Genomic DNA, 24,299 nt, shown 5'->3' with positions numbered 1-24,299 from the left:
GAAAACTCAATTCATTGCTACTTCATACACTAGAGATAGTATAGAGTAAGCAGGGTCGGTCCACAGGAATACGAGACTTCATATTTAGCCATATTCTCACACATCATACGAACAATATTAGAATGGGGGATTATATTTGAACTCGAATTAATTCTCATAAATAAACAAGATTAATACTAAAAATCAATAAAAGAAATACATTTCCGATTCGGATTCCTATACATGCATTATGTTGTAGGATGTAATATGACTGTGATTCATGTTCAATCTAGGTTAGTAATTTAGATATTAACAAACTCTAATACCCAAGTTGACAAAAGTGTTTTATTCAAAACATGTTCATTAAATGACATTAAGTTCTTGTAACAATTACCAACAATGTTCAATATTCCTCCTAAGCTTGGGATATGAACATTTAATCTTTGATTACACTGATTTTGATCTAATTACAACCAATCAAGTGCATGTTACTAACATCAAATCATAAAACATATACGCACTTCACAATTTGATTAACTAGATTGATAAGAACCCTAATTCATTGATCAAGTGAAAAGAGAACCAATCAAACATGTAATTAAGTCCAAATCAAAGATTACTAGATAATAAACATAAAGTCAAGTGCAAAGTACAACTTAACAACAAACACTTAGGAATCCAGAATCGGAAATGATAAAGAAATCAGCCACACATGTCTAAATTAAACTACAAATTCAACTAGTTTGATCTTCAAATTAACTTACAAAATGTAAAATAAAGTGTTTCCAAGATGCTAGATGATGATATGATACACCAAAATCGTCCCCTTCAAGTTTCTTGTCGAAGTTATGTTTTTAAATTTGCCAGAAGAACATGATAAATCAGAAGTTAAGAATTCAAATTTTGATCAGATCACGTTACACGGCCCGTGTAACGTATTCCTTGCCATTACACGACCGTGTAATGACTCTAATGTGCTGAAATACTTCCAAAGCGCGGCCGCATAACCTATGCCTTGCCAAAGCGCGGGCTGTGTAATGCAGTTCATAAAATTCAATTCCTGATTTTCTTCATTTCTTCAATTTAGCTCCGAAAGTTCCGAAATTTCACTGAGAGCTTCCCTTGACCATCCTAAGCATGATCCAATCTTCAAATCACCCTGAAATATCCACAAAAAATGGTGAAATATTGATATATCCTCGTTAATGTCCTTAAATGCAAAATGAATGAATATTACACTAAAAATAATGCAATGCTATAAATAAACATGAAATTAGCTTATGAAAAAGTGTAATTTATGAACCTAACAAATCTACCCAAGCTTGAACCTTTTCTTGTCCTAAAGAAAACAAAACGGAAATTAACCTTGGAAGAGATGAATGCAAATGCAAATGAAAAAAAATGCAAACATAGAAATATAAAGAAAGAATGCCTCAAGTTATTTATCCCGACAACATAATCATGATTAAAGAGTTGTCAACCTATACCCCAAACACATACGAATGTACTGCATTCCAAATCAGGACAGTAGAAGACTTAGAACACAAAGATTTTCCAACCACTTGGTTTAATTGCATAGAACCATAGTATAACGCATCTCCTAGTAACTTTTACTGTCAAGGCAGGTGCATCTCAATGTATAGGGCGTGCTCACTGAAGAACTCAACTCGTGTATGCACTCATTTCACAAGATGTGTGAACTCACTCCTATCAAAGAATCTACACTCGTTATTTAAGGTGGAGGGCACTCGACGTCGGTAAGGCATATCCCATTCTTCTTAGTTTTCTCTCCATGCTCTTCAATAGCTTGCGGTTGCACAGTCTTCATATCTTCTTCCAAAATCCGTGTCAACTCTCGGTAATCCATAATAGGAGATAAATCCATAACCATATCAGGAGCGCAAAATAAATATACAACAACAAATATACAAAATAGAACCATATAATCATAATTGTTGGCTTCAAAATAAACTTCTAATGCTAAACAAGCCAACAAAAACAAACACAAACAAATTTCCTGTGAAAATTTCATCATGAAAAATCTGGATAGGCTTGGTTCGGTTCTTTTTTTTCTTTTCATTTTTTTAACTTGAACACAATACTTGATAAATTGACTTTTGAAGAACTCTTTTATAAATGACAAACACTTATGGAGATTTGACTTTGAAATCCGCCATTTTGATGATCTCGCGGTTTTGACTTTGGAAAACCAATTGGTTTAAAATAACAATAAACTTCTAATATTTACAACTAGAAAACTAGAATGAAAATAATAAACAACTTTAATAACTATTCTTTGGACATTGATTTGGCTTTAAAATGCATAAAGACTAATATTGAAAAAGCTGCTTAAATCCTATTTATTTATTTTTATTATTTTATTATTATTTAATTTTTTTTGAACCAATCTTTTTGAACCATACGAAGATCATGTATAATCCAACAAAACAAAACAAAATAAAACAAGCATATTTACAAACGATTAACAAAATAAACTAAAAACAAAACTAGACAACCAAATGAACTTTTACGCCTCCTTATGCCTTACCGATTCACACAATAACGTACTCGCGGGTATTTAAAAGCGCCTACATTTGATTATCACCTTCTGTGACCGAATTATTTAATAGGGGTTGCTTGTCATAAAACACCTCAATGCACCACCACTAAGTGAATAGCAAATAAGTGTGTTCTCAATAGTTCTAAAGTTTCACAAATTAGTGACACCACATGTATAAGGGGTATAAGCAGACAAAACTTTGAACTTGACCGTGTATTGTTATAAAAAGTTAAAGGCATTCTAAAGATGAGAAGAAAGAGGAAAGATAAATTGATGAAATGAACTTAAAAAAAAACTAAATGAAAAAGAAAAATATTTTTGTATTTTTATTTTTATTTTTATTAATGCGATGAATGAATATGCAAATTAAGCAAAAAAACTAAATGAAAAAGAAAAATATTTTTTTATTTTTATTTTTATTTTTATTTTTATTTTTATTAATGCGATAAATGAATATGCAATTTTTTTTAATGAGCATTATACACTCCTCCCCAAGCTTAAAATTGTGCATCGTCCTCGATGCTTAGGAAGAGAGTGGGACAAATTATTGAGGAGGATCTTGATGTGGGAATGGAGGAGGATATTGATGTGGAAATTGTGGATTGTACGGTGGGGGGTAATGTGGATATTGAGGGTAATAAGGTGGTCGTGTAGGTTGACCGCCTAAACAAAGTACCCTATGCATGTCGGTTACAAGGGAATCCACATGTTGGTTGCGTGCTTGTTGATTGTCTCTAAAGGTATAAAACTCTTCCTTAAACTCCACCATCTCAATATTTATCTCACAGACACTATCATAAAGTTCAGAATAGTCACGATGCAAATGCCGATTGTCTTCATGTAACCTACAAAATTCTTGCATATACATGTCATGATGGGGATGCATGACAAGCTCTTACTGCACTGGAGCAGCAACATCAGGTATGGTTGCATTAGGAATGGGCTCATCCTCATCCGAATCAGGATCAGGCTCGGGCATCGGAACACCTAAATTGGACCTAAGGCGCCACATAGTGTTGTGAATGGGATTTGACAATCGAAGAAGTTCAGCATTGTGATGATTGATGCTGAGATAATCACTGCTATCAACAACCCAATAAATGGACCCCATTTCATAATCTTCATGGAACAAATGCATGTTTTGCAAGATGTTTGTCATAAGGCGAATTTCTCCTTTAATGACATCGAGACCGGGTGGAAAGCGAATGGCAAGAGCGGGGTGTTTAAGGATAATTGTGATCATACCCCCACAAAGTAACTTACCACTGGTGCTGCTGGATATTTTCAATAATTTGAAAATAATCCCTAATCCAAAATTAGGAAGTTGATCTGGGTTGTAGATCATACACCATGTAAGCTCTAATTCTTTTTGGCCAGCCTTGCTTATCTCGTTTTATGGGAATACAATAGAGGCAAGGATGCGATGAGTGGCCTTAAGAACAAGATCAATGATACTTGATGCTTTGGCAGCACTTGGAAAGCATGTCAATCTTGAAATTCTCCCCCAAAAAGCTTTAGCATCTTCTTGAAATGGAAAATTAAATATGTTAAATGGGCTGTAAGTGTTAGCAATTGGAGCACCAATGAGTTCACATAATTGATTTTTATGCAACTGATAACTACGGATAAAATCACGGAATGAGAGATACTCGGTTCGATGATTGAATGAAACAGATAACAGAAATTCAAGAGTAGGTTGGGCATACCCAACATTATGCAATGATAACAAACCTTACCATCCAATATTTCTGAAAAAAACACGAACTTGGTCATGTATAAGAAGGGACTCAAGAGTGGGCATGTACGCGAATTTCTGTGCTGCTCGCCCACGACTAAGAAACTTATGATACCTAGTTTCTTGTTGAGAGTCTAAGAATGCCAATGCACCCGAATTTGGGCGCGGAGGGTTTGGGTCACGTTGACTAACACTAGAGTCAACGACTCTAGAATGCTTGGAATTACCCTTTTTACCACCCTCACGAGATGATGAAGCCATGGGAGAAGCAATTTAAGCACACAAATTTGACTCCTAAGCACAATGCACAACCACTTTAATGAGAAACACACAATTAACACTCAATTTGACAGTTTAAGCACAAAGATTAAAGTTTTTTTTGACTAACAATGCAAATTCAAAGAATTGGAAGGAGAATACCTGATTTAGAGCTTGAAACACGAAATTGGTGCTTGAAATCACTTGTAATCTCTTCCACAATGCTTCCCCAAGCTTATCCTACAAACAATTTGACGAAATCAAAAAAAAAAATTTTGGACCCTAATTTCTAGGGTTCTTCCAAAAATCCGAAAAGCACCATTAAAATGGTGCTGTGAAGGTGCTTGAGTGTAAGGAAGAAGAAAGGGGAATGAAAAATCATACCTTGCTTGCTTAAATCCATGAAAAATCCAAGATTTTAGGTGTATGTGTGTGTGTTCGGTCGTGTGCGATGAAGGGTAGTAAAAGGGAAGTCACGACTAGAATGAGGAAAAGAAGGAGCTGCACATTTTTAAAGAAATCTCGGTTTTTTTTTTTTTTTTTTTTTTTTTTTTTTTTTTTGTATAGGCCTCGTTACACGGCCTGTGTAATGGCAAGAGTAATGTTACACGGCCGTGTAACGCCAAAAAAATCCGGAATCTATCTTCATTACACGACCGTGTTTTGCAAAGGCATGCATTACATGGCCCGTGTAATGTTTTGAGAGTTACACCTTGAATTTTCTTATTTCCGCACCCGCTCACTTCCAATCTTCATAAAAATTATTTTTAGACTCCCTTAATTATTCTAAGAACCTTGGAACAAAAAAAATCAAAAGAAAATGTCCAAACGAAAATTTTACAAAAATGACCAAAATACCCCCGAGTTGCCTCTCGGATAGCTGCCCTTGTTTAAAGTCGGTAGCTCGACATGGATCCCAATCACTTGTGAATCTTGGTACTTTGGATCTGCTACTTCCTCCACTTCTTCGTTTTTGACCTCAAATCCTTCATAATAAGGCTTTAAACGATGACTGTTCACTTTAAATATCTTCCCGGTTTTCTCACTTGTGATCTCTATTGCACCATGCTCAAAAACATTAGTGACAAAAAATGGTCCCACCCAACGGGACCTTAATTTACCAGGAATTAATTTAAAATGAGAGTAGTAAAGTAATACCTTTTGACCTCTTTCAAATACCTTGCGTGAAATCATCTTGTCATCGTATGCTTTCGTCTTTTCTTTTTAAAGGACTTCATTCTCATACGCTTCATTACGTATCTCTTCAAGCTCTTGTATGTCAAGCTTCCTCTTCTTTCCTGATTCACTTTAATCCATATCGAATTCTTTGACTGCCCAATAAGTTCTATGCTCCAACTCAACGGGTAATCGACATGGCTTCCCAAAAACAGTGCGGTATGGAGACATCCCAATTGGAGTTTTGAATGCAGTGCGTTGTGCCCACAAAGCATCATCAAGATGAGTACTCCAATCTTTCCTTGTTATATTGACAGTTTTCTCCAGAATACACTTGATTTGTCGATTGGTCACATCAGCTTGTCCATTTGTCTGTGGATGGTATGCTGTGGAAACTTTATGAGTAACGCCATATTTCTTCAAAACACTCCCAAGCATATGATTGCAAAAATGTGTACCATGATCACTGATTAAGGCCTTTGGAACACCAAATCTGGAAAAGATGTTAGCCTTCAAAAAATCTATCACAACGTTTTAATCGTTAGTACGGGTAGCTTTTGCTTCCACCCACTTGGAAGCATAATCCACAGCCAAAAGGATATAAGTAAAACCCGAAGATGATGGAAAAGGTCCCATGAAATCAATTCCCCAAACATCAAAATTTTCACAAAATAAAATGGGACTTAGGGGCATTTGATTCTTTGAATTTAAAGAAGCCATCTTTTGACACTTATCACAGCTTGCTCAAAAAACATAAGAGTCATGGAAAATACTTGGCCAGTAAAATCCACTCTCTAATACTTTTCTTGCAGTTCTTTGAGGACCAAAATGTCCTCTACAAGCATAAGAGTGACAAAATGCTAAGATAGAAGATACCTCATGTTGTTGCACACATTGTCTAATCATTTGGTCAACACAATATTTCCACAAACATGGCTCATCCCATACGTACCTCTTGGCTTCTTTCTTGATTTTTTCTTTTTGCCATCGATTCAAATCTGGTGGAAATTGATTTGTGACAATGTAGTTCACAATATCGACATACCATGGGGCAACTTTTGCTGAAAATAGGTTCTCAACGGGAAATGCATCTTGAATGGGAGTTGAATCATCGGGAGAAACAATCCTGCTAAGATGATCAACCACAAGGTTTGACTTTCAGCTCTTGTCCTTGATTTCAATATCAAACTCTTGTAAGAGTAATACCCATCGAATGAGTCTCAGCTTCGAATCCTTCTTTGCAAGTAGGTACCTGATAGCTGCATGATTAGAATAAACAATCACTTTAGAACCTAACAAATATTGACGGAATTTCTCTAAAGCAAAGACAATAGATAGAAATTCTTTCTCAATTGTCGATTAATTGGATTGTGCACTATCAAGTGTTTTTGAGGCATAATAAATGACATGAGGAACTCGGTCCTTTCTTTGCCACAACACTGCACCAACCGCATGATTGCTAGCATCACACATGATTTCAAAGGGCAAACTCCAATCCAGTGATTGAAGTATTGGTGCTGAGATTAACAACTCCTTCAACTAATTAAAAACTTGCTTGCACTCTTTGGAAAATTCGAACTCTGCATCTTTTTGTAGAAGCTCACACATGGGATGGGATATCTTGGAAAAATCTTTGATGAATCTTCTATAAAAACCTGCATGGCCAAGAAACGAGCGTACCTCACGAACACAAGTGGGGTAAGGTAAAGACTTTATGACATCTATTTTTGCTTTGTCTACCTCTAGACCCTTAAAAGACACAATATGACCAAGTATGAGACCTTTATCAACCATGAAATGACACTTTTAATCATTCAAAACAAGGTTGGTCTCAATACATCTTTGCAAAATCTTTTTCAAATTACCCAAACACTCATGAAAAGAATTACCATATACAGTTAAATCGTCCATAAACACCATAATGATTTCCTCAACATACTTCGAAAAAAATACTTACCATGAACCTTTGAAAAGTGGCGGGAGCATTGCAAAGTCCAAAAGGCATCCGCCTATATGCAAATGTTCCGAAGGGACATGTGAAAGTGGTTTTTTCTTGATCCTCGGGTGCAACGAGTATTTGATAGAAACTGGAATACCCATCTAAGCAACAATAGTGTGTTTTTCCCGCTAACCTTTCTAACATTTGGTCAATGAAGGGAAGTGGGAAATGGTCGTTCCGGGTTGAGGAATTGAGTCTTCTATAATCAATGCAAACTCTCCACCCGTTTTGCACACGGGTGGGGACTAATTCACCTTGGTCATTCTTTGTAACGGTAATACCTGTCTTCTTTGGTATGACTTGGACCGGGCCTACCCATTTTCTATTCGATATAGGATAGATCATCCCCTCATTCAACAACTTCAAAATCTCTTTCTTCACCACCTCCACCATTGGAGGATTCAAACGCCTTTGAGCTTCTCGGGAGGTTTTGTAATCTTCTTCCATAAGGATCTTGTGCATGCAAAGTGAAGGACTTAGCCCTTTGATGTCGGCTATAGTCAATCCAATAACTTCCTTATACTCTTTCAAGGTGGTAACAATCTCTTATTCTTATTTTGTTGATAACTTTGTGGAAATGATCACTGGCAAAGTCTCTTTCTCTCCAAGATACACATACTTGAGGTGCTCGGGTAAAGTCTTGAGCTCAAATTCTGGTGCCTGCATAATAGATGGAACAAGTTTCTCATTAGGCATTGGTAATTTCAGATTTGGAACATCAAACCTCATTTTCTTCTTCTCATCCATGCAAGATACAACTTCCATAATCTCTTCATCAATTTTAGATTGCTTGGCAAGTTTTTCCACTTTTTCCTTTTGAAGATTCCTGTCTAAAATGAGAGATAACACACCAAGATTAGACAAATCAAAACACTTCTCTGTCAATGGTTCTATGATATCCACAAAATTCAAAGATGAAATATCACTTGGATATCTCATAGCATCATAGATGTTGAAATTTATCACCTCTCCATCAAATTCCATGGACAATGTACCATCATAAATATCAATTTTTGTCCTAGCTGTTTTCAAAAAGGGTATTCCTAGAAGAATTGAACTCAAATTTGGTGAGTCATCATCATCCATATCAAGGACATAAAAATCAGCTGGAAATACTAACTCATTCACTTGGACTAACACATCTTCTAGCACACCTTTTGGATGTACTAAAGATCTATCAGCCAACTGAATGATTACCCTGGTCTTCTTCAATATGCCAATATTTAAAGTTTTGAAAATAGAATATGGCAAAACATTGATAGAAGCTCTAAGGTCTAGCATAGCTCGTGGAACATGAAGATTACCTAACTTGCAAGGAACCGTGAAAACACCCGGATCCTTACATTTTTGAGGTAGTCTTTTCTGTAACACTGCAGACACATTTTCTCCTACTTTGACAATTTAATTCCCTTTTAACTTTTTTTTAGATGTGCATAATTCCTTAAGGAACTTAGCATACCTAGGGACTTTTTTGATGGCATTAATAAGAGGAATATTTACCTCAACCTTTCTGAACATCTCCATAATTTAATTGTCCTCTCTTTCACGCTTTGACTTGCTTAACCTTGTGGGAAATGGAGGAAGAGTGACTTTTGCTTCAATAGGAACTTGCTTTGAAGGTGTTTTTGACTTCTCTTCCTCTTTCTCAAACTCCATCTTTTCTTCTTCTTCTTCAATCATCTTTGGACCTTTATATTCTTTTCCATTTCTCAAAGTGATGGCACATGCATTATGCTTTGGATTCTTTTTGGTTTGTGCGGGTAGTTTGCCTTGTGAGTCCAATTTACTCACAGGAGTGGCGTCGCCATTTGTTGTTCCAAAGTCTTGATACCCGCCTTGGTCTCATTTTGAAATGTTTGAGTACTTGTGGCTAAACTCTTGACAATGTCTTCCAAAGATATTCCTAATCCGCCTGAACTGCTTCCTTGTTGCATGTTTTGAGGTTGGAATTGAGATTGTTGAGGAGGTTGATTTGACTAGAAATGTGGTTGATAATTTTGTTGATGATGCATTTGATTTTGAAATGGAGGTCTTGGTTGATAAGGTGGCCTTGGCTGAAAATTGGCATCGGGTTGGTGCCAATTTGGATTGCTTCTTGGTTGAAAGTTTCCTTGCTGTTGACTTGAGAATCCCATAGCTTGAACCGGCTCTACATATTCTTGTAACATTGGGCACATATCGGTAGGGTGTCCAACATGGGTACAAATACCACAAGGTCTAACTGCTGGTGGTTGCACACCCTTGTCTTTAGCAAGCATCATCACTACTTTAGTCAACTCAGACAGTTGAATCTCAATTCTTGGAGTATAAATTTCATTCACTCCTCTTGGTGCATCACTGTACTATTCTTCTTCTTGAGTTGTATGCTTGGACTCTTCTGCCATGTTTTCGATAAGAGCTCTAATTTCTGTTGGAGTTTTATCAGCTATTGATACACCACTTGAAGCATTGAGTAATCTTCTATCCCAAGATGACATTCCTTCACAAAAATATTGCAACAACTGATACTCTGAAATCCCATGTTTTGGGCATCTTGAACACAATTTCTTGAACCACTCCCAATAATAATGCAAAGCTTCTCTCTTTTGTTGTTTGATACCAATAATCTCCCCGCGTAAGGTTGAAGCTCTCATTTCTGGAAAATATTTATCCAAAAACATCCTTGCAAGTTCATTCCATGTTGTGACTGACCCCGGTGGTAAGTCATATAACCGCTCTTTGGCTAAATCTTGTAAAGCAAAGGGAAATTCCCTTAACTTAATTTGGTCTTCTGTAACTTCATGTGGCTTCATACCCACACGGACAACATGAAAGTCTTTAAGGAATTTATGTGGGTCCTCATTATTAAGACCACAGAATGAAGGTAACAGATGAATGAGTCTAGACTTCAGTTCAAAGTTTATTACTGCAGGGTAATTAATGCACAAAGGTTTTTGGGTAACATCTTGAGTGGCCCATTGTCTAAAGGTTTGTTCAGGTGGTGGATTTCGAGGTGGATTCCTTCCATGGTTGTCTCCCATGGTAGGAATTGGGATAAAATTTTAAAATTCGGGTAAAGGTGAAGATGATGGGGTGGTACTTTTAGATGTGTTTAATGGATTTGATAAAGAAGCTCCGGATTGTTGTTGTTTCTTTAGAAGTCTGGCTTGCTTCCTTCTTTGTTTTGTATATTTCTCTATCTCGAAATCAAGTGGTAAAGGTGTACCTGTGTGAAAAGATCTTGGCATAAACAATTAGTACTACCGTATCCCCGGCAACGATGCTAATTTGTTTAGTTGTGAAACCAACAAATAATGGGATAAGATAATAATAAGAAAAATCAATTCACTGCTACTTCATACACTATATATAGTATAGAATAAGCAGGGTCAGTCCACAGGAATACGAGACTTCATATTTAGCCATATTCTCACACATCATACAAACAATATTAAAATGGGGGATTATGTTTGAACTCGAATTAATTCTCATAAATAAAAAAGATTAATACTAAAAATCAATAAAAGAAATACATTTCCGATTCAGATTCCTATACATGTATTATGTTGTAGGATGTAATATGACTGTGATTCATGTTCAATCTAGGTTGGTAATTTAGATATTAACAAACTCTAATACCCAAGTTGACAAAAGTGTTTTATTCAAAGCACGTTCTTTAAATAAAACTTCATTTAATTGATTCAATTCAAACAAGCTCTTGGATCAAATCATTAAATGACATTAAGTTCTTGTAACAATTACCAACAATGTTCAATATTCCTCCTAAGCTTGGGATATGAACATTTAATCTTTGATTACACTGATTTTGATCTAATTACTGATGGGTTTTATACAAACAATCCTATGTGTGCATGCAACCCTAGAATTGGATCTATGTTATCACTATTAGTTATACAACATTATGAACACATATAGAAACCCTAATATGCCCTAGTATTTTCGAAATACACATAGTAGGTTAGATCACATACCTCTTGTTGTTATATTGTAATAATAACTCAAATCTTCAAACCGTAAGTCTTGAAAGCAAGTACCACAAGTGTAGTACGTCTAATGGCTCACAAACACCAAGAGCAAATGGAGAGATAAGAGAGAGAGAGAAGAGGTATGAAATTCGTCCCTAGGAACCATAGACAAGGCATGGAAGAATTCATGTGCCAAAGGGGTGTTTATATAGGTGTAGAGATTAGGGTTTCAGTCCTTATCCTTATCCAATTGTTTGCCCACCAAACAATCATAAGATAAGCCTTGAAAACCATTATCCTTTATCCTTTGGATGATTTCAAGGATATCTTATCCTTTGAATTCGTCCAACCTATATCTAGGATAACCATTACCATATTTTGTAACCATCACATAATTATAATTCAGCCCATCTAGTTTAATTAATTACACTTGATCACTAAATTAATTCTTAATTAATTATTAACCAATATTAATTAAACAAATATGATTTCTCCTTTAATATATTATTCTTATAACATATTAATAAATCATAATAACCTATTTCTCTATTATTTCTCCAGTCAAGTTGCTATGGTGAAGGCAACCTAAAAGGACCATGCACAATCGGGTCAAGTACTTGACAAATATGGTTACGAGCTTAGACACTAATCCAACAGTCTCCCACTTGGATAAGTCTAGTAACTATAGTAGTAAGTACTACCCGATTAGCAATCGCAACTCTCAAAGACGCTGTCGAACTCTGATCTTATTAGTAACATGTCCTTTAGATAAGGGATCATATATTCCTTCATTCTAGATATCGTATAGACGTGAGACATGGATTGAAATGATTCTCTCAGTCTATGTGTTGTTTCCCAATTTCCGATTTACGACGACTGACTAATTGAACAAATCAAATTAGCCCTAGCCCGGCCGAGCATTTACGTTTGTCATCACTAAATCATCGAGGGGCCCACATATATCACTTTTGTCCCACTTTGGGTAAAAGGAACGGATAAACTTCGACTCAATGTTTTCTTGCACTCACTCACCAAATCACACGCAACAATAAGTTTTATAACACCAAGTTACTGGTGTGTTTACATATTATCAATGTGTAACCAATTCGCAAGATACAACTCACACATCTCGGTTTTAAGAATACAAGATATTATCGTCTCACCAATTGATCGTGATAAAATCCATGAAGCGATCCAAGTGAGCGTGGGTTTAATCCAATGCTCAAAATCATATTCATAAGCACTCATGAACGTTGCAGCAAACCTTTGCTATGTCTAATACACTTTAGACAATCTACAAACCAATTCATGACAGTCTTCATTCATACCTACTTCCAACATATTAACGACTGCGGACCGTTTGAATAATTCAATTATTCTTAATAAACTCAATTATTCTAGAAGTCAAAACATGCAAAGTGAAACACAAGAATAATACTAATCCTATATGGTCCCAGACCTTTGAGTATAAATAAAACACCTTTTATTCATCACCATATTGATTACTCATTATCCATTGTTTAATGTTTCAGATAATCAACTTTATAACTCGAATCATAACCACAATTGTCCCATGCTCCAAGCATGCACACTTTGGTTTCCTATGGTCCATACTTTGTGAAATAGATCAATTGAAAAACTTTTCAAATGAAACTCATTTCACAATCCCCAATCCTTATAATTATTGTAAGAATACCAAATTCTTGCCATCTTTTAGAATATGTCAAATTCTAATATTTTATGCAATGATCCTCTTGTGAAGTCACGACACAAAAATCACAAAGACTCGGCCAACAAAATCACAAGGTCTTCTATCAAAATTGTTACAAAACAATTTTATAGATGTGATGTCTCTCACTCAAAGTACATTCCTTTGAACATCCTTTTGCATAAAATTTTCTAATATAGACATAAATTCTTAATTTCCAACTCCCAATTATGGAAACATTTCCATATTTACCATATGACAACTCATACTTAATAGAATCTTATTTATTCATAATAATAATGTCGATATGGTCCATTCAATACCATACTTCCAACTACTCACAAGCGACCAATCCTCAGTGAACTTTAGATCGTCCTTTGATAGTTGTTTAATTATCTTAGTCATACCAATTCTTGTCCTTTTTCCTTCTTAATGCGCTATACATTTGGAAAATTTTTTGAATGGTCAAATAATACAGCATATGCAATTATTCCTATACCCGAAGTGTATGGGACATGATGCATAGTGTCTTACATAAATATATGATACTTTATCAATCTTCTGCCATAGTATTTTATGTGTCACGTTCTTACAATTCAAACTATGAAGAGGGATGCCATAATCATAATCAAAATTTAAGAACTCACTATGTATCCTTTGACTAAATTTATTAAAATTTCTAAATCTAAGCCTTATATTTTTGAAACGAAGTACAATATTCTCTCCCTTAATTATAGCAAAACAACTTTTCAACTCTTACAACTTTGCAAAGTATAACTCTTGTTTTCTATAATTAATATTGCTAACTTGAAATACTTACCATAATAATCATGTTCCCACTTACATGATGATTATTTCTTTACCAACATAACACTTATGCTCCCACTAGCTTCGATATGTATTCAGAAATCAGCTGAACTTCTAGAAAACAATTTCTTAAGTTCATATTTCTAATACTAGATGCTTTGATAAGACTTTATCTAAGCTTCTCAAACTCATACACTTTTCCTAGGACATCTCATATGTATATGTCTAAACGATTCTAGGACTCATATCAATAAGTCTAAAATGTTCAGACCCATTTGCCATTTCCCACAATTCGAACTATGAAGAGGTATGCCGTAATCATAGTTGAATTTGAGAAACCCAAATCACATAATGCTATCTTCAAAATCTCTCTTAGTGAAAGCGTTTCCTCACAATCATTTTCATGAATGAGAGAAACCATATGACACTTAGATTTTGTGGTGTATACATTCCCACCCATGTGAATTCGTCATAACCATAATCACAAGATAATGTTAGTGACAAATTCAAACTTCTTATGGATATAACTTGTTCTTCTTAATTTCTTTCCATCAAGGGTCCCACCATTACTTCCAAGTTATTGAACAGCCCACCCCTTTATTTCAATGTACTTTCCATTGAACAAGGTGCCTTGCCCCTATACAACTCATTGAGAACTCGTAGAACTCACATGCATAATCAACTCAATTGGAATGGCAAAGAAACAAAATTAGTGTCAACATGATAGGTTGTAAACCTCAAGTCGTGTGCTAGGGATGATTGATAAGGTTTATTCTTGATTTGTTCTTGAAACCTTTCAAGACCATTAAGACTCCCACTGACTCCTTAACATATAAGATTCTCTTGTCAAGAAACATTTCTTGACAAACAAGTATTCAAGAGTTAGTGTAGGTTTTATCTAGACAAACACTTCACATAATTGGTCCTAGTTGGTCTTCGTCTTATCCAAGACATCACAACTTACCAATTTCAAATGTGCAAGAATAAGAAAATCCTTTTTCCAAATTCCACATTTGATGAATGTTATAAACCTTCTTAAGACTTCTCACTCAATTCACAATCTTGGAGTATTACTCTAAGACTTGATAATGGAACGAAGTATGATTGACTTCTTGATTCAACCATTTCCACAGTTATCAATTACTCTTCTTAGACATACAAATTGTACTAAGACTCACTTAGATGATCAATTGAGATATGGTTCTTAATCATTAAGAATTATCATAAAACATAATAAAATGTACTCTCCCTTCTTCTTAGAACAGAGACACTTTTATCTTTCTGCTTCCTTAATTCTTCTTATTCGTTCTGCTATTGATTGAAACTCTTTTAATCAACCCAGAGTTATACTCAATCTTATAAGTATAACCAGATTCACTAAGCTTTAGTAAATCATGACAAATATCTTTGTCACCCTTGTGGTAGACTTGATCAATGTACGAACTAGTGTATTTTATCTCCTAGTCCTTCAATTGACACTTTGTCAAGGAATTAGTCAAAATTTCCCAAATGTGAAAGTTTCCATTCATCATATAATACTTGTTATACGATTCCAAGTTCCCATCCACTTGAAACTTGGGCGATGAGAAACTCTCCCTATTTGGTAAACTCTGGACACTTCCATAAATAACCTAATTAAGAATCAAATCCATTTTGCTAATAATAGAAGTACACAAACATCAATTTTTCATATATGCCATTGTAAGGATAAACAAATAAAATAAAACCAAAATTTATTTTATTCATAAAAGCAGCGAAAAACATGTCCTTACAATGCAAAATTCAACTGAAAAGATATGTAATCAAATACTCCTAACAATTCTATCATAACTTCCTAAGCTCAAAATCTGATCTTCGAATCCATGCGATCGTAATCCATTTCTTCGTGATTAGACTCATCTTGCTCTTCCATCAAACTTCCTCTGTTTTCTCTAATTCTGCAAAACATGCAAATGTAATCTTATCACATTATGTATAAAGAATAGGAATTTAATGGAGTTAGATAGTGGATTTTACACCTGAAGTAAAGCCATACTTCTTGACTCTCCTATCTCTTAGACTCTTCAGGTCCTTTGGGCAGCTTCGTATCCATTTCCCCTTCTCTTGGCAGCAAAAACTGGTGGGTTCTTCTAGAGTGTCCACGGAAGCATGGTTGGTTGAATTATCAGACAAATATGCTCCATTGCTTCGCCAAATCATTTCTTATTCAACAACAATAAGCATGTAAGTTAAGTCAATGAGGGTCGCGTCAAGATCCATCATATAATACTCTCTTATGAACTTATCATATGATTTAGGGAGTGACTGAAGAACCCAATCCACAACCAACCTATTGGGGAAAGACGCACCCAACATAATCAACCTATCAATGTGTGATTTCATCCCTAGGACGTGAGCACACACGAGTTTACCATCTTCATGTTCCATTGCCAATAGGGCTTCGGTGATCTTAAACCTTTCAAATCTTCGTTCTTGTGGGTCAGGGAGAACAACGGGAGGAGGAGGAAGAAGTGAAATCAAGCTAGTCCACATTGATCCTTCACTTTGGAACAAGCTTTCACTTTCAACAGGAACACTTTATCCTTGGGATTCGGGAAGACCACAATTAGAATCAGACATCTACAAAACAGGAGAAATTTCAAGTTAGTTGATTGAATCCTTAATGAAACACCCAAATGAGACATTAAGGCTAGGATCCAACAACATTATTTACACATTAGAAGAGGGATGCCGTAATCCAACATGCAAATAATTCGGAGGTAAGTGAATGACGATTCACTAATTCTTCACCATGAAAAACATAAAGGCTTAAGTTTTAAATGTATTAATAATTCCTAGATTTCCTTTGAGATTCATTGAACTTTTCAATGGCATGTTAAAATCTCGATATGCCCCTCTCGTTTGTGACTGGGATGCCGAGGATCACAAAGTGGGTGTGAATAACCATGCAAATCTACATGGTGCCCTCATTGTTACAGTCACCTATTCGATGTGCCGGTAAACCACACACGCTCCATCGAACTATGACAAACATTGAGTCACCCTTTGCTACCTTTTCTTAGAACCTAATTTGTGTTTCGGTTAACCACACGCGCTCCACTAACGTCTTAGCAAGGGTACAAAGTATAATTTCATGGGATTGCATCAATTTCACTTTTGCCTAAAGTAACTAGGATTGGGAATTTGTAAAAGCGTTTAATTACTTTACATAGATTCATTATACTTATTAATGAAGAAAGGATTACCCTATCCTACCCGTTCGGCTAACGACCCTCCACCAATCAAGGAAGCGGTGGGTGAGAGTGGACACCCATTAAACGACCATTTTATAGGCCATAACCTTATACCTCCCTTATAGATTGGCTTCGTGAATGAGGCCTACTAACGGTAAGACTAGCATTTTAGTTATACATATATAATATTAGACTTTCAATGTTATATATAGTATAAGGGTGTATTTTACACTTTTAAAATACTAGGTGGTTTAAATTTTATAAATTACACTTTTAATAAAATATAAACCATATCATTATGGATTTATTAACTCTCTTTTAATTATACACTTAATTAATTTAATAAAACCATAAGGGTGTAATTTGAACTTTTCAAACTTTAGGGTTTTAGAATTTAACATTTTCAAAATTAAACTTTTAATCAAACAATTTAAATTCCAAAACTTGAGGGCAAGTTTTTGAAACTTTTCAAAACAATTAGGTTTTAATCTCACTTTAAAATTTTCGAATTTAAGACTATTTAAATTAAAATTTTAAATATTAAAACTCTTGATTTAATAATTATCTTGAATTAAACTATTAATTTAAATTATTAAATCATAAGGGATTATCTAGATCATAAATGATAATTACCAATTAAACAATTAATTTATCCTAATCCTTTTAATCCCTCTAAATTTCGAAAATCATGGGATAGGATAATTCAAAATCTTTAATTACCATATATGACCATTAAAGGATAATTACAAGATATAGGATAATCCAAATCCCTAAAATTTAGGATCTTATCTTGGGGAGGAGGCTAATTTCGAAAATCATAGGGTTTTGCAAACCCTAGATTTCGAAATCTTGAGGCTTAAGGAAAGGATTTGAAAACCCTTTCCAATTTTCGCAAATTGGGGTATAGAAACCCTAATCACGAAATTTCTAGCCTCCTAGGGTTTATTGGCTATAAACCCTAGTATGTCAAGTTCATACAATTGTATAATACTAATTGAAAACAAGTTAACCAAAGGCTCTGATACCACTGATGGGTTTTATACAAACAATCCTATGTGTGCATGCAACCCTAGAATATGATCTATGTTATCACTATTAGTTATACAACATTATGAACACATATAGAAACCCTAATATGCACTAGTATTTTTAAAATACACATAGTAGGTTAGATCACATACCTATTGATGTTATATTGTAATAACAACTCAAATCTTCAAACCCTAAGTCTTGAAAGCAAGTACCACAAGTGTAGTACCTCTAATGGCTCACAAACACCAAGAGCAAATGGAGAGACAAGAGAGAGAGAGAGAGAGAGAGAGAGAGAGAGAAGAGGTATGAAATTCGTCCCTAGGAACCATAGACAAGGCATGGACAAATTCATGTGCCAAAGGGGTGTTTATATAGGTGTAGAGATTAGGGTTTCAGTCTTTATCCTTATCCAGTTGCTTGCCCACCAAGCAATCATAAGATAAGCCTTGAAAACCCTTATCCTTTATCCTTTGGACGATTTCAAGGATATCTTATCCTTTGAATTCGTCCAACCTATATCTAGGATAACCATTACCATATTTTGTAACTATCACATAATTACAATTCAACCCCTCTAGTTTAATTAATTACACTTGATCACTAAATTAATTCTTAATTAATTATTGACCAATATTAATTAAAAAAATATGATTTCTCATTTAATATATTATTCTTATAAAATATTAATAAATCATAATAACCTCTTTCTCTATTATTTCTCCAGTCAAGTTGCTATGGTGAAGGCAACCCAAAAGGACCATGCACAATCGGGTCAAGTACTTGACAAATATGGTTACGGGCTTAGACACTAATCCAACAATTACAACCAATCAAGTGCATGTTACTAACATCAAATCATAAAACATATACGAATTTCACAATTTGATTAACTAGATTGATAAGAACCCTAATTCATTGATCAAGTGAAAAGAGAACCAATCAAACATGTAATTAAGTCCAAATCAAAGATTACTAGATAATAAACATAAAGTCAAGTGCAAAGTACAACTTAACAACAAACACTTAGGAATCCAGAATCGGAAATGATAAAGAAATCAGCCACACATGTCTAAATTAAACTACAAATTCAACTAGTTTGATCTTCAAATTAACTTACAAAATGTAAAATAAAGTGTTTCCAAGATGCTAGATGATGATATGATACACCAAAATCGTCCCCTTCAAGTTTCTTGTCGAAGTTATGTTTTTAAATTTGCCAGAAGAACATGATAAATCAGAAGTTAAGAATTCAAATTTTGATCAGATCACGTTACACGGCCCGTGTAACGTATGCCTTGCCATTACACGACCGTGTAATGACTCTAATGTGCTGAAATACTTCCAAAGCGCGGCCGCATAACCTATGCCTTGCCAAAGCGCGGGATGTGTAATGCAGTTCATAAAATTCAATTCCTGATTTTCTTCATTTCTTCAATTTAGCTCCGAAAGTTCCGAAATTTCACTGAGAGCTTCCCTTGACCATCCTAAGCATGATCCAATCTTCAAATCACCCTGAAATATCCACAAAAAATGGTGAAATATTGATATATCCTCGATAATGTCCTTAAATGCAAAATGAATGAATATTACACTAAAAATGCAATGCAATGCTATAAATAAACATGAAATTAGCTTATGAACAAGTGCAATTTATGCACCTAACATTGTAACATTCAACAATCCAGGTATTTCATTTAACCCTTGAGGTATTTAATTTTTGGAAATTGAGGACCCTCCGTACACTGGGCGTACATGTGTGTATGCTTAGCATACACAAGTGGATGCATCGGGTGGCTAAGGCTTGTACTCTGGGCGCACAAGATCAGATGTGGGGCATACGAGGCCGAGGTCAAAAACCCTAATTATCGGGCTTGTGCCCTATTTAAGCTCTTTTATGACCTTGACCCCCTTCCTTATCAGCCTCCATTGCTTTCAAATGTCTCTAAAACCCTAATTCTTTTGCGAGTGATCCTTGAGCTTGAAAGTGCCTAAAAATACCCCCCCTTTTGGCGTGTTAGTAAGGAGAAGGAAATGGTGAGCAAGCCTTAAAGTTAGGAAGAAAGACTTTTGGGCCTTAGTGGAGGATTTATGGCCTGTAGTCTGGTTTGTGTCATAATCCTAATTAAGGTAATTGTATATCATTACAGTGTGAGATTTTGGATTGGTAGCCGAGCATATTTTACTTTCATCAGAGCGAGGTGAGTCTCTTCCTGGTATTACGGGTCGAAGGCACCAAGTCCAACCTATTATTTGTTATGCAATATATTAATTGTTGTATGTGGTATGTTATGATTGGGTTGAAATACACCCTAGGGCGGGGGCCCAATATGATATATAAGGTTGAAATATACCCCAGGGTAGGGCCCACTATGAATTGTTGGGTTGAAATAAACCTCAGGGCGAGGCCCTAGGGCTGGAGTCCATATTTGTGTTGGGTTGGTACGAACTCTAGGGATGGGCCTATTTGCATGCTTGGTATGTGTTATTTGAGAATTTCACTAAGCTTTTGCTTATAGTTTATTAGAATGTTTCAGGTACTTCCGGTACTAAAGGGAAGGGCCCGACTTGATGGCGTAGCATTCACTCTCCATCATTTTCCGAATTTATTATTATGGATACTATAATGTATTTCTTTTAAACAATTATGAATGAAATTCCCAATTTAAAAATGAAAAGTTTTATTTGTAATTTTTGGGCTGTTATATGTTTCTGTATTGACAATAACATCCTAATGTTTTAATATAAATAAAATACATATATTCAGAAATGTTTTGATAATATCATTATCATATTTTCTGGGAACAAATTCCACAGTGCTAATCCTAAAAAAAGATACTTTGACTTTTAAATATGCATAACAAATTGGTCTTTTTTGGCTGTGAAATTGGGGATGTCACATACCAGACCGGACATTGCACATGCAGTGAGAGTTTTGAGAAAATTTATGTCAAATCTAGGTAAAGAGCATTGGAAAGGGGTCAAGTGGATGCTGCATTACTTGAAAGGTACTTCTGAAGTCGCTTTCTATTTCAGCAAAATTAAGTGATTTTGGAAGGATTCGCTGATGTTGATTTAGGGGGATGTGCAGGTTCGGGGAAAAAGCACTACTGGGTATGTTTTCACTATTGAAGGTACATCAGTGTGTTGGATGTCCAAACGTCGGAAAGTGTTACCCTTTCAATTATGAAGGCATAATATATGGCCATTACATAAGCAAGCAAAGAGTTGATATGGTTGAAGAATTTTCTGTCAGAACTGGAAATAAAACAAGAAGACTGTATACTCCAATGTGACAATCAAAGTGCAATACATCTCGCAAAAAATCAGGTGTTTCATAGCCGAACGGAACATATAAAGATACGAAATCATTTCATACGAGAATTGATAACCGATGGTACACTAAATCTGGAGAAAATTCTTGGTACGAAGAATCCAGTTGGTATCTTTACTAAGGTATTTGTGACAACCCGAAATTTTCCATTCAAGTCAAACCACATCAGTCCAATAGAAGTAGAGCTGTTTCAGTGAGAATTCAAACTTTTGGAATAAGTTTGGCAGTTTTAGGGTTTTACACCTAAGGAGTTATTAGGAGAGTGGTTGCACTAGGATTTTGTGCAACACTGTAAATCCATTACTCTAGGTCATTAGAATCCATTCCGAGAATAGAAATATTTTCTGCCAAAAATCTCTGGACTATAAATAAAATTCTGAACCAAATTGGTTCATTATTTGATTTCCAATTAGAGAAAAGCCAAATACTCTCTCACGGATCTTCGGGTTTTCATCCCAGGTTGTGAGTCTACTTCCCTAAATGTGTTTTAATACTTGTTATATGCTTTATAACATTGTCTACATGTTCAAAACACAAGATCCGGGAGTTTACCGCCCAAGAACGTTCTTGGGGAGTAAACTCCAAAATCAAGCCTAAAGGCCACCTAGTCCCATTTCCGTGTTAGGCATCTAACTAAGGACTTAGTGTATGATCATTAGAGGCTAGAAACAAATCAAAAGCAAGTAGTTTGAGGAGTTTACGGCCAAGGAACCACCTCTTGGGCCGTAAACTCCAAGTAAAGGGCACAAATGAGTGCCTAGTGATCCTTTAGCCTTAGAACAAAAACCTAGAAGCCTTAAGCAAGTGTTCTAGACCAAAAAAAACAATTAGAAACCCACTTTGGAAGGGAGTTTATGGCCAAGATGCTCCTTAGGCCGTAAACTCCAAGATTTAGGGCCAAAACCCCTTCAAACTCTTCGTAAGGCTTAGTATTCATTTTTGGCATGTACCTTAATGTGTTTAGGACCTAGAAAACACATAAAAAGCACAAGTGTTTAAGAGTTTACGGCCAAGAGTATTTCTTGGGCCGTAAACTCCTTTAATGGGGTCAAAGGACACCCTAGACACTTCCATAGGCCAAGAAACTTTTAGGGCAAGTACTTAGAGGAGATATGGACTAGTTAAAATTCTTAGGACCTCATGTGTGAGGGAGTTTACGACCCAAAGAGTTCTATGGCCGTAAACTCCATCAAATGGTCCCATTTAGTGCCTTAAACCTCCCTTAATCCAAGTATTGAAGCCTAGACTTGTTCCTAGAATTGTTAGACACTTGAAAAGACAATAAGAACCCTCCCAAGGGAGTTTACGGCCGTAAACTCCAAGGGAAAAGGGTCTTTGGGCCGTAAACTCCCCAAAGGAGTCAATGTGGTGCCCAAACTCTTGTATAGGCCTTGAAACAATTCCCGCTAGAGTTGTAGTAATTCAAAGTACCATTCCAAGCCTTGATTTAGAGTTTACGGCCAGGAGCTTACTCCCCTGGGCCATAAACTCAAATGAATATGGTCTTTTGACCTTAAACTCTCATTAGGGGCATTGCACTCCTTTATTGCAACCCATTTGCCTCCTAGCACTTGACCAAAAGTGTTGTCCTCGCGCTTAAATGTTATTACTTGTATAAGTAGTGTTATAATCACTAATTATTTATATACATATGTCTTCATATGTAATTAGGATCATTGTGTGTGTCTAAGTCATCACTTGACACCAAGCACTTGTCCGATCCTTGCGTTCGATAACAGCCGTTCATTTCCAGTCACATACTGCAGGTGAGTTCATACCCCTTAACTAATGTTTTAAACTATTTCAAATGTTTTATGGGGGGGGGGATACAAGTAGAATCATGCTACTTATTATGTCAATCACATGTGATTAGTAAGTTGGATTATATTACTTATTACATCAATCACATGTGATTAATATACAGCATTCAAAAGATTTGGCTACTCATTAGCCGTTTTACCAAATAGTTTTCCTTCAAAAGATTTTTATAAACATTTTATATGTTTTCAACCACTTATTACACTATACTTCTTACTCTGTCATCATATTTCAAACTCATTTACAACTGTGTTTTCAAACAAATGTTCTTTATACTCAAAACTGTTTTATTATACTTATTCCTTCAAATTGCTTTATGGATTGACATCAAGTCGATCTTCTATTAAAATAATATTCCTGTTTCAAATGTTTTACAAAACTTACTTATGCTTTTATTTTATTATAAATTGCATGCCTCTATATGTATAGTTATATAAGGAATGTTTAAAAGACTTAGGAAGACTATCCACCCTATTTCCTTTTCGCGCCTTGAGATGTGGTCTGGTGGGACATTGGGTATTCGTCCGAAGGTCGTTTAAAGATTTGTTATATATCATGTGTACATATATAGTCATAAAGGGTCTTTCCAGTTCATCCTATGCCCTTGGGTAGCAAGGGTATACATCCACGTCCATACGTACTACTTAGATTACTAGTAAGCTACCATATGGGTAGTTCAGGAAGATACTAGAACCAGT

At 35.4% G+C, this 24,299-nt stretch overlaps 1 protein-coding gene across 1 annotated transcript; it reads right to left on the bottom strand.

Moving 5' to 3' along the window:
- Positions 1–8,259: 8,259 nt before the first annotated feature.
- Positions 8,260–9,387, bottom strand: LOC145076022 (uncharacterized). Its single transcript, XM_079022048.1, has 2 exons — positions 9,255–9,387; positions 8,260–9,095 (listed from the first exon to the last, which is right to left on the bottom strand). The coding sequence occupies exons 1-2, from the start codon at positions 9,385–9,387 to the stop codon at positions 8,260–8,262; spliced, it is 969 nt and encodes a 322-aa protein (XP_078878174.1).
- Between the last annotated feature and the right edge of the window lie 14,912 nt (positions 9,388–24,299).

The sequence above is a fragment of the Lactuca serriola genome, chromosome 9 (assembly GCF_051521515.1).
Source record: "Lactuca serriola cultivar US96UC23 chromosome 9, Lser_US96UC23_V15, whole genome shotgun sequence".
In the NCBI taxonomy this organism is placed as follows: Eukaryota; Viridiplantae; Streptophyta; class Magnoliopsida; order Asterales; family Asteraceae; genus Lactuca; species Lactuca serriola.
Note: the sequence above shows the minus strand (reverse complement) of the source record. Positions and strands in the feature narration are given on the sequence as shown.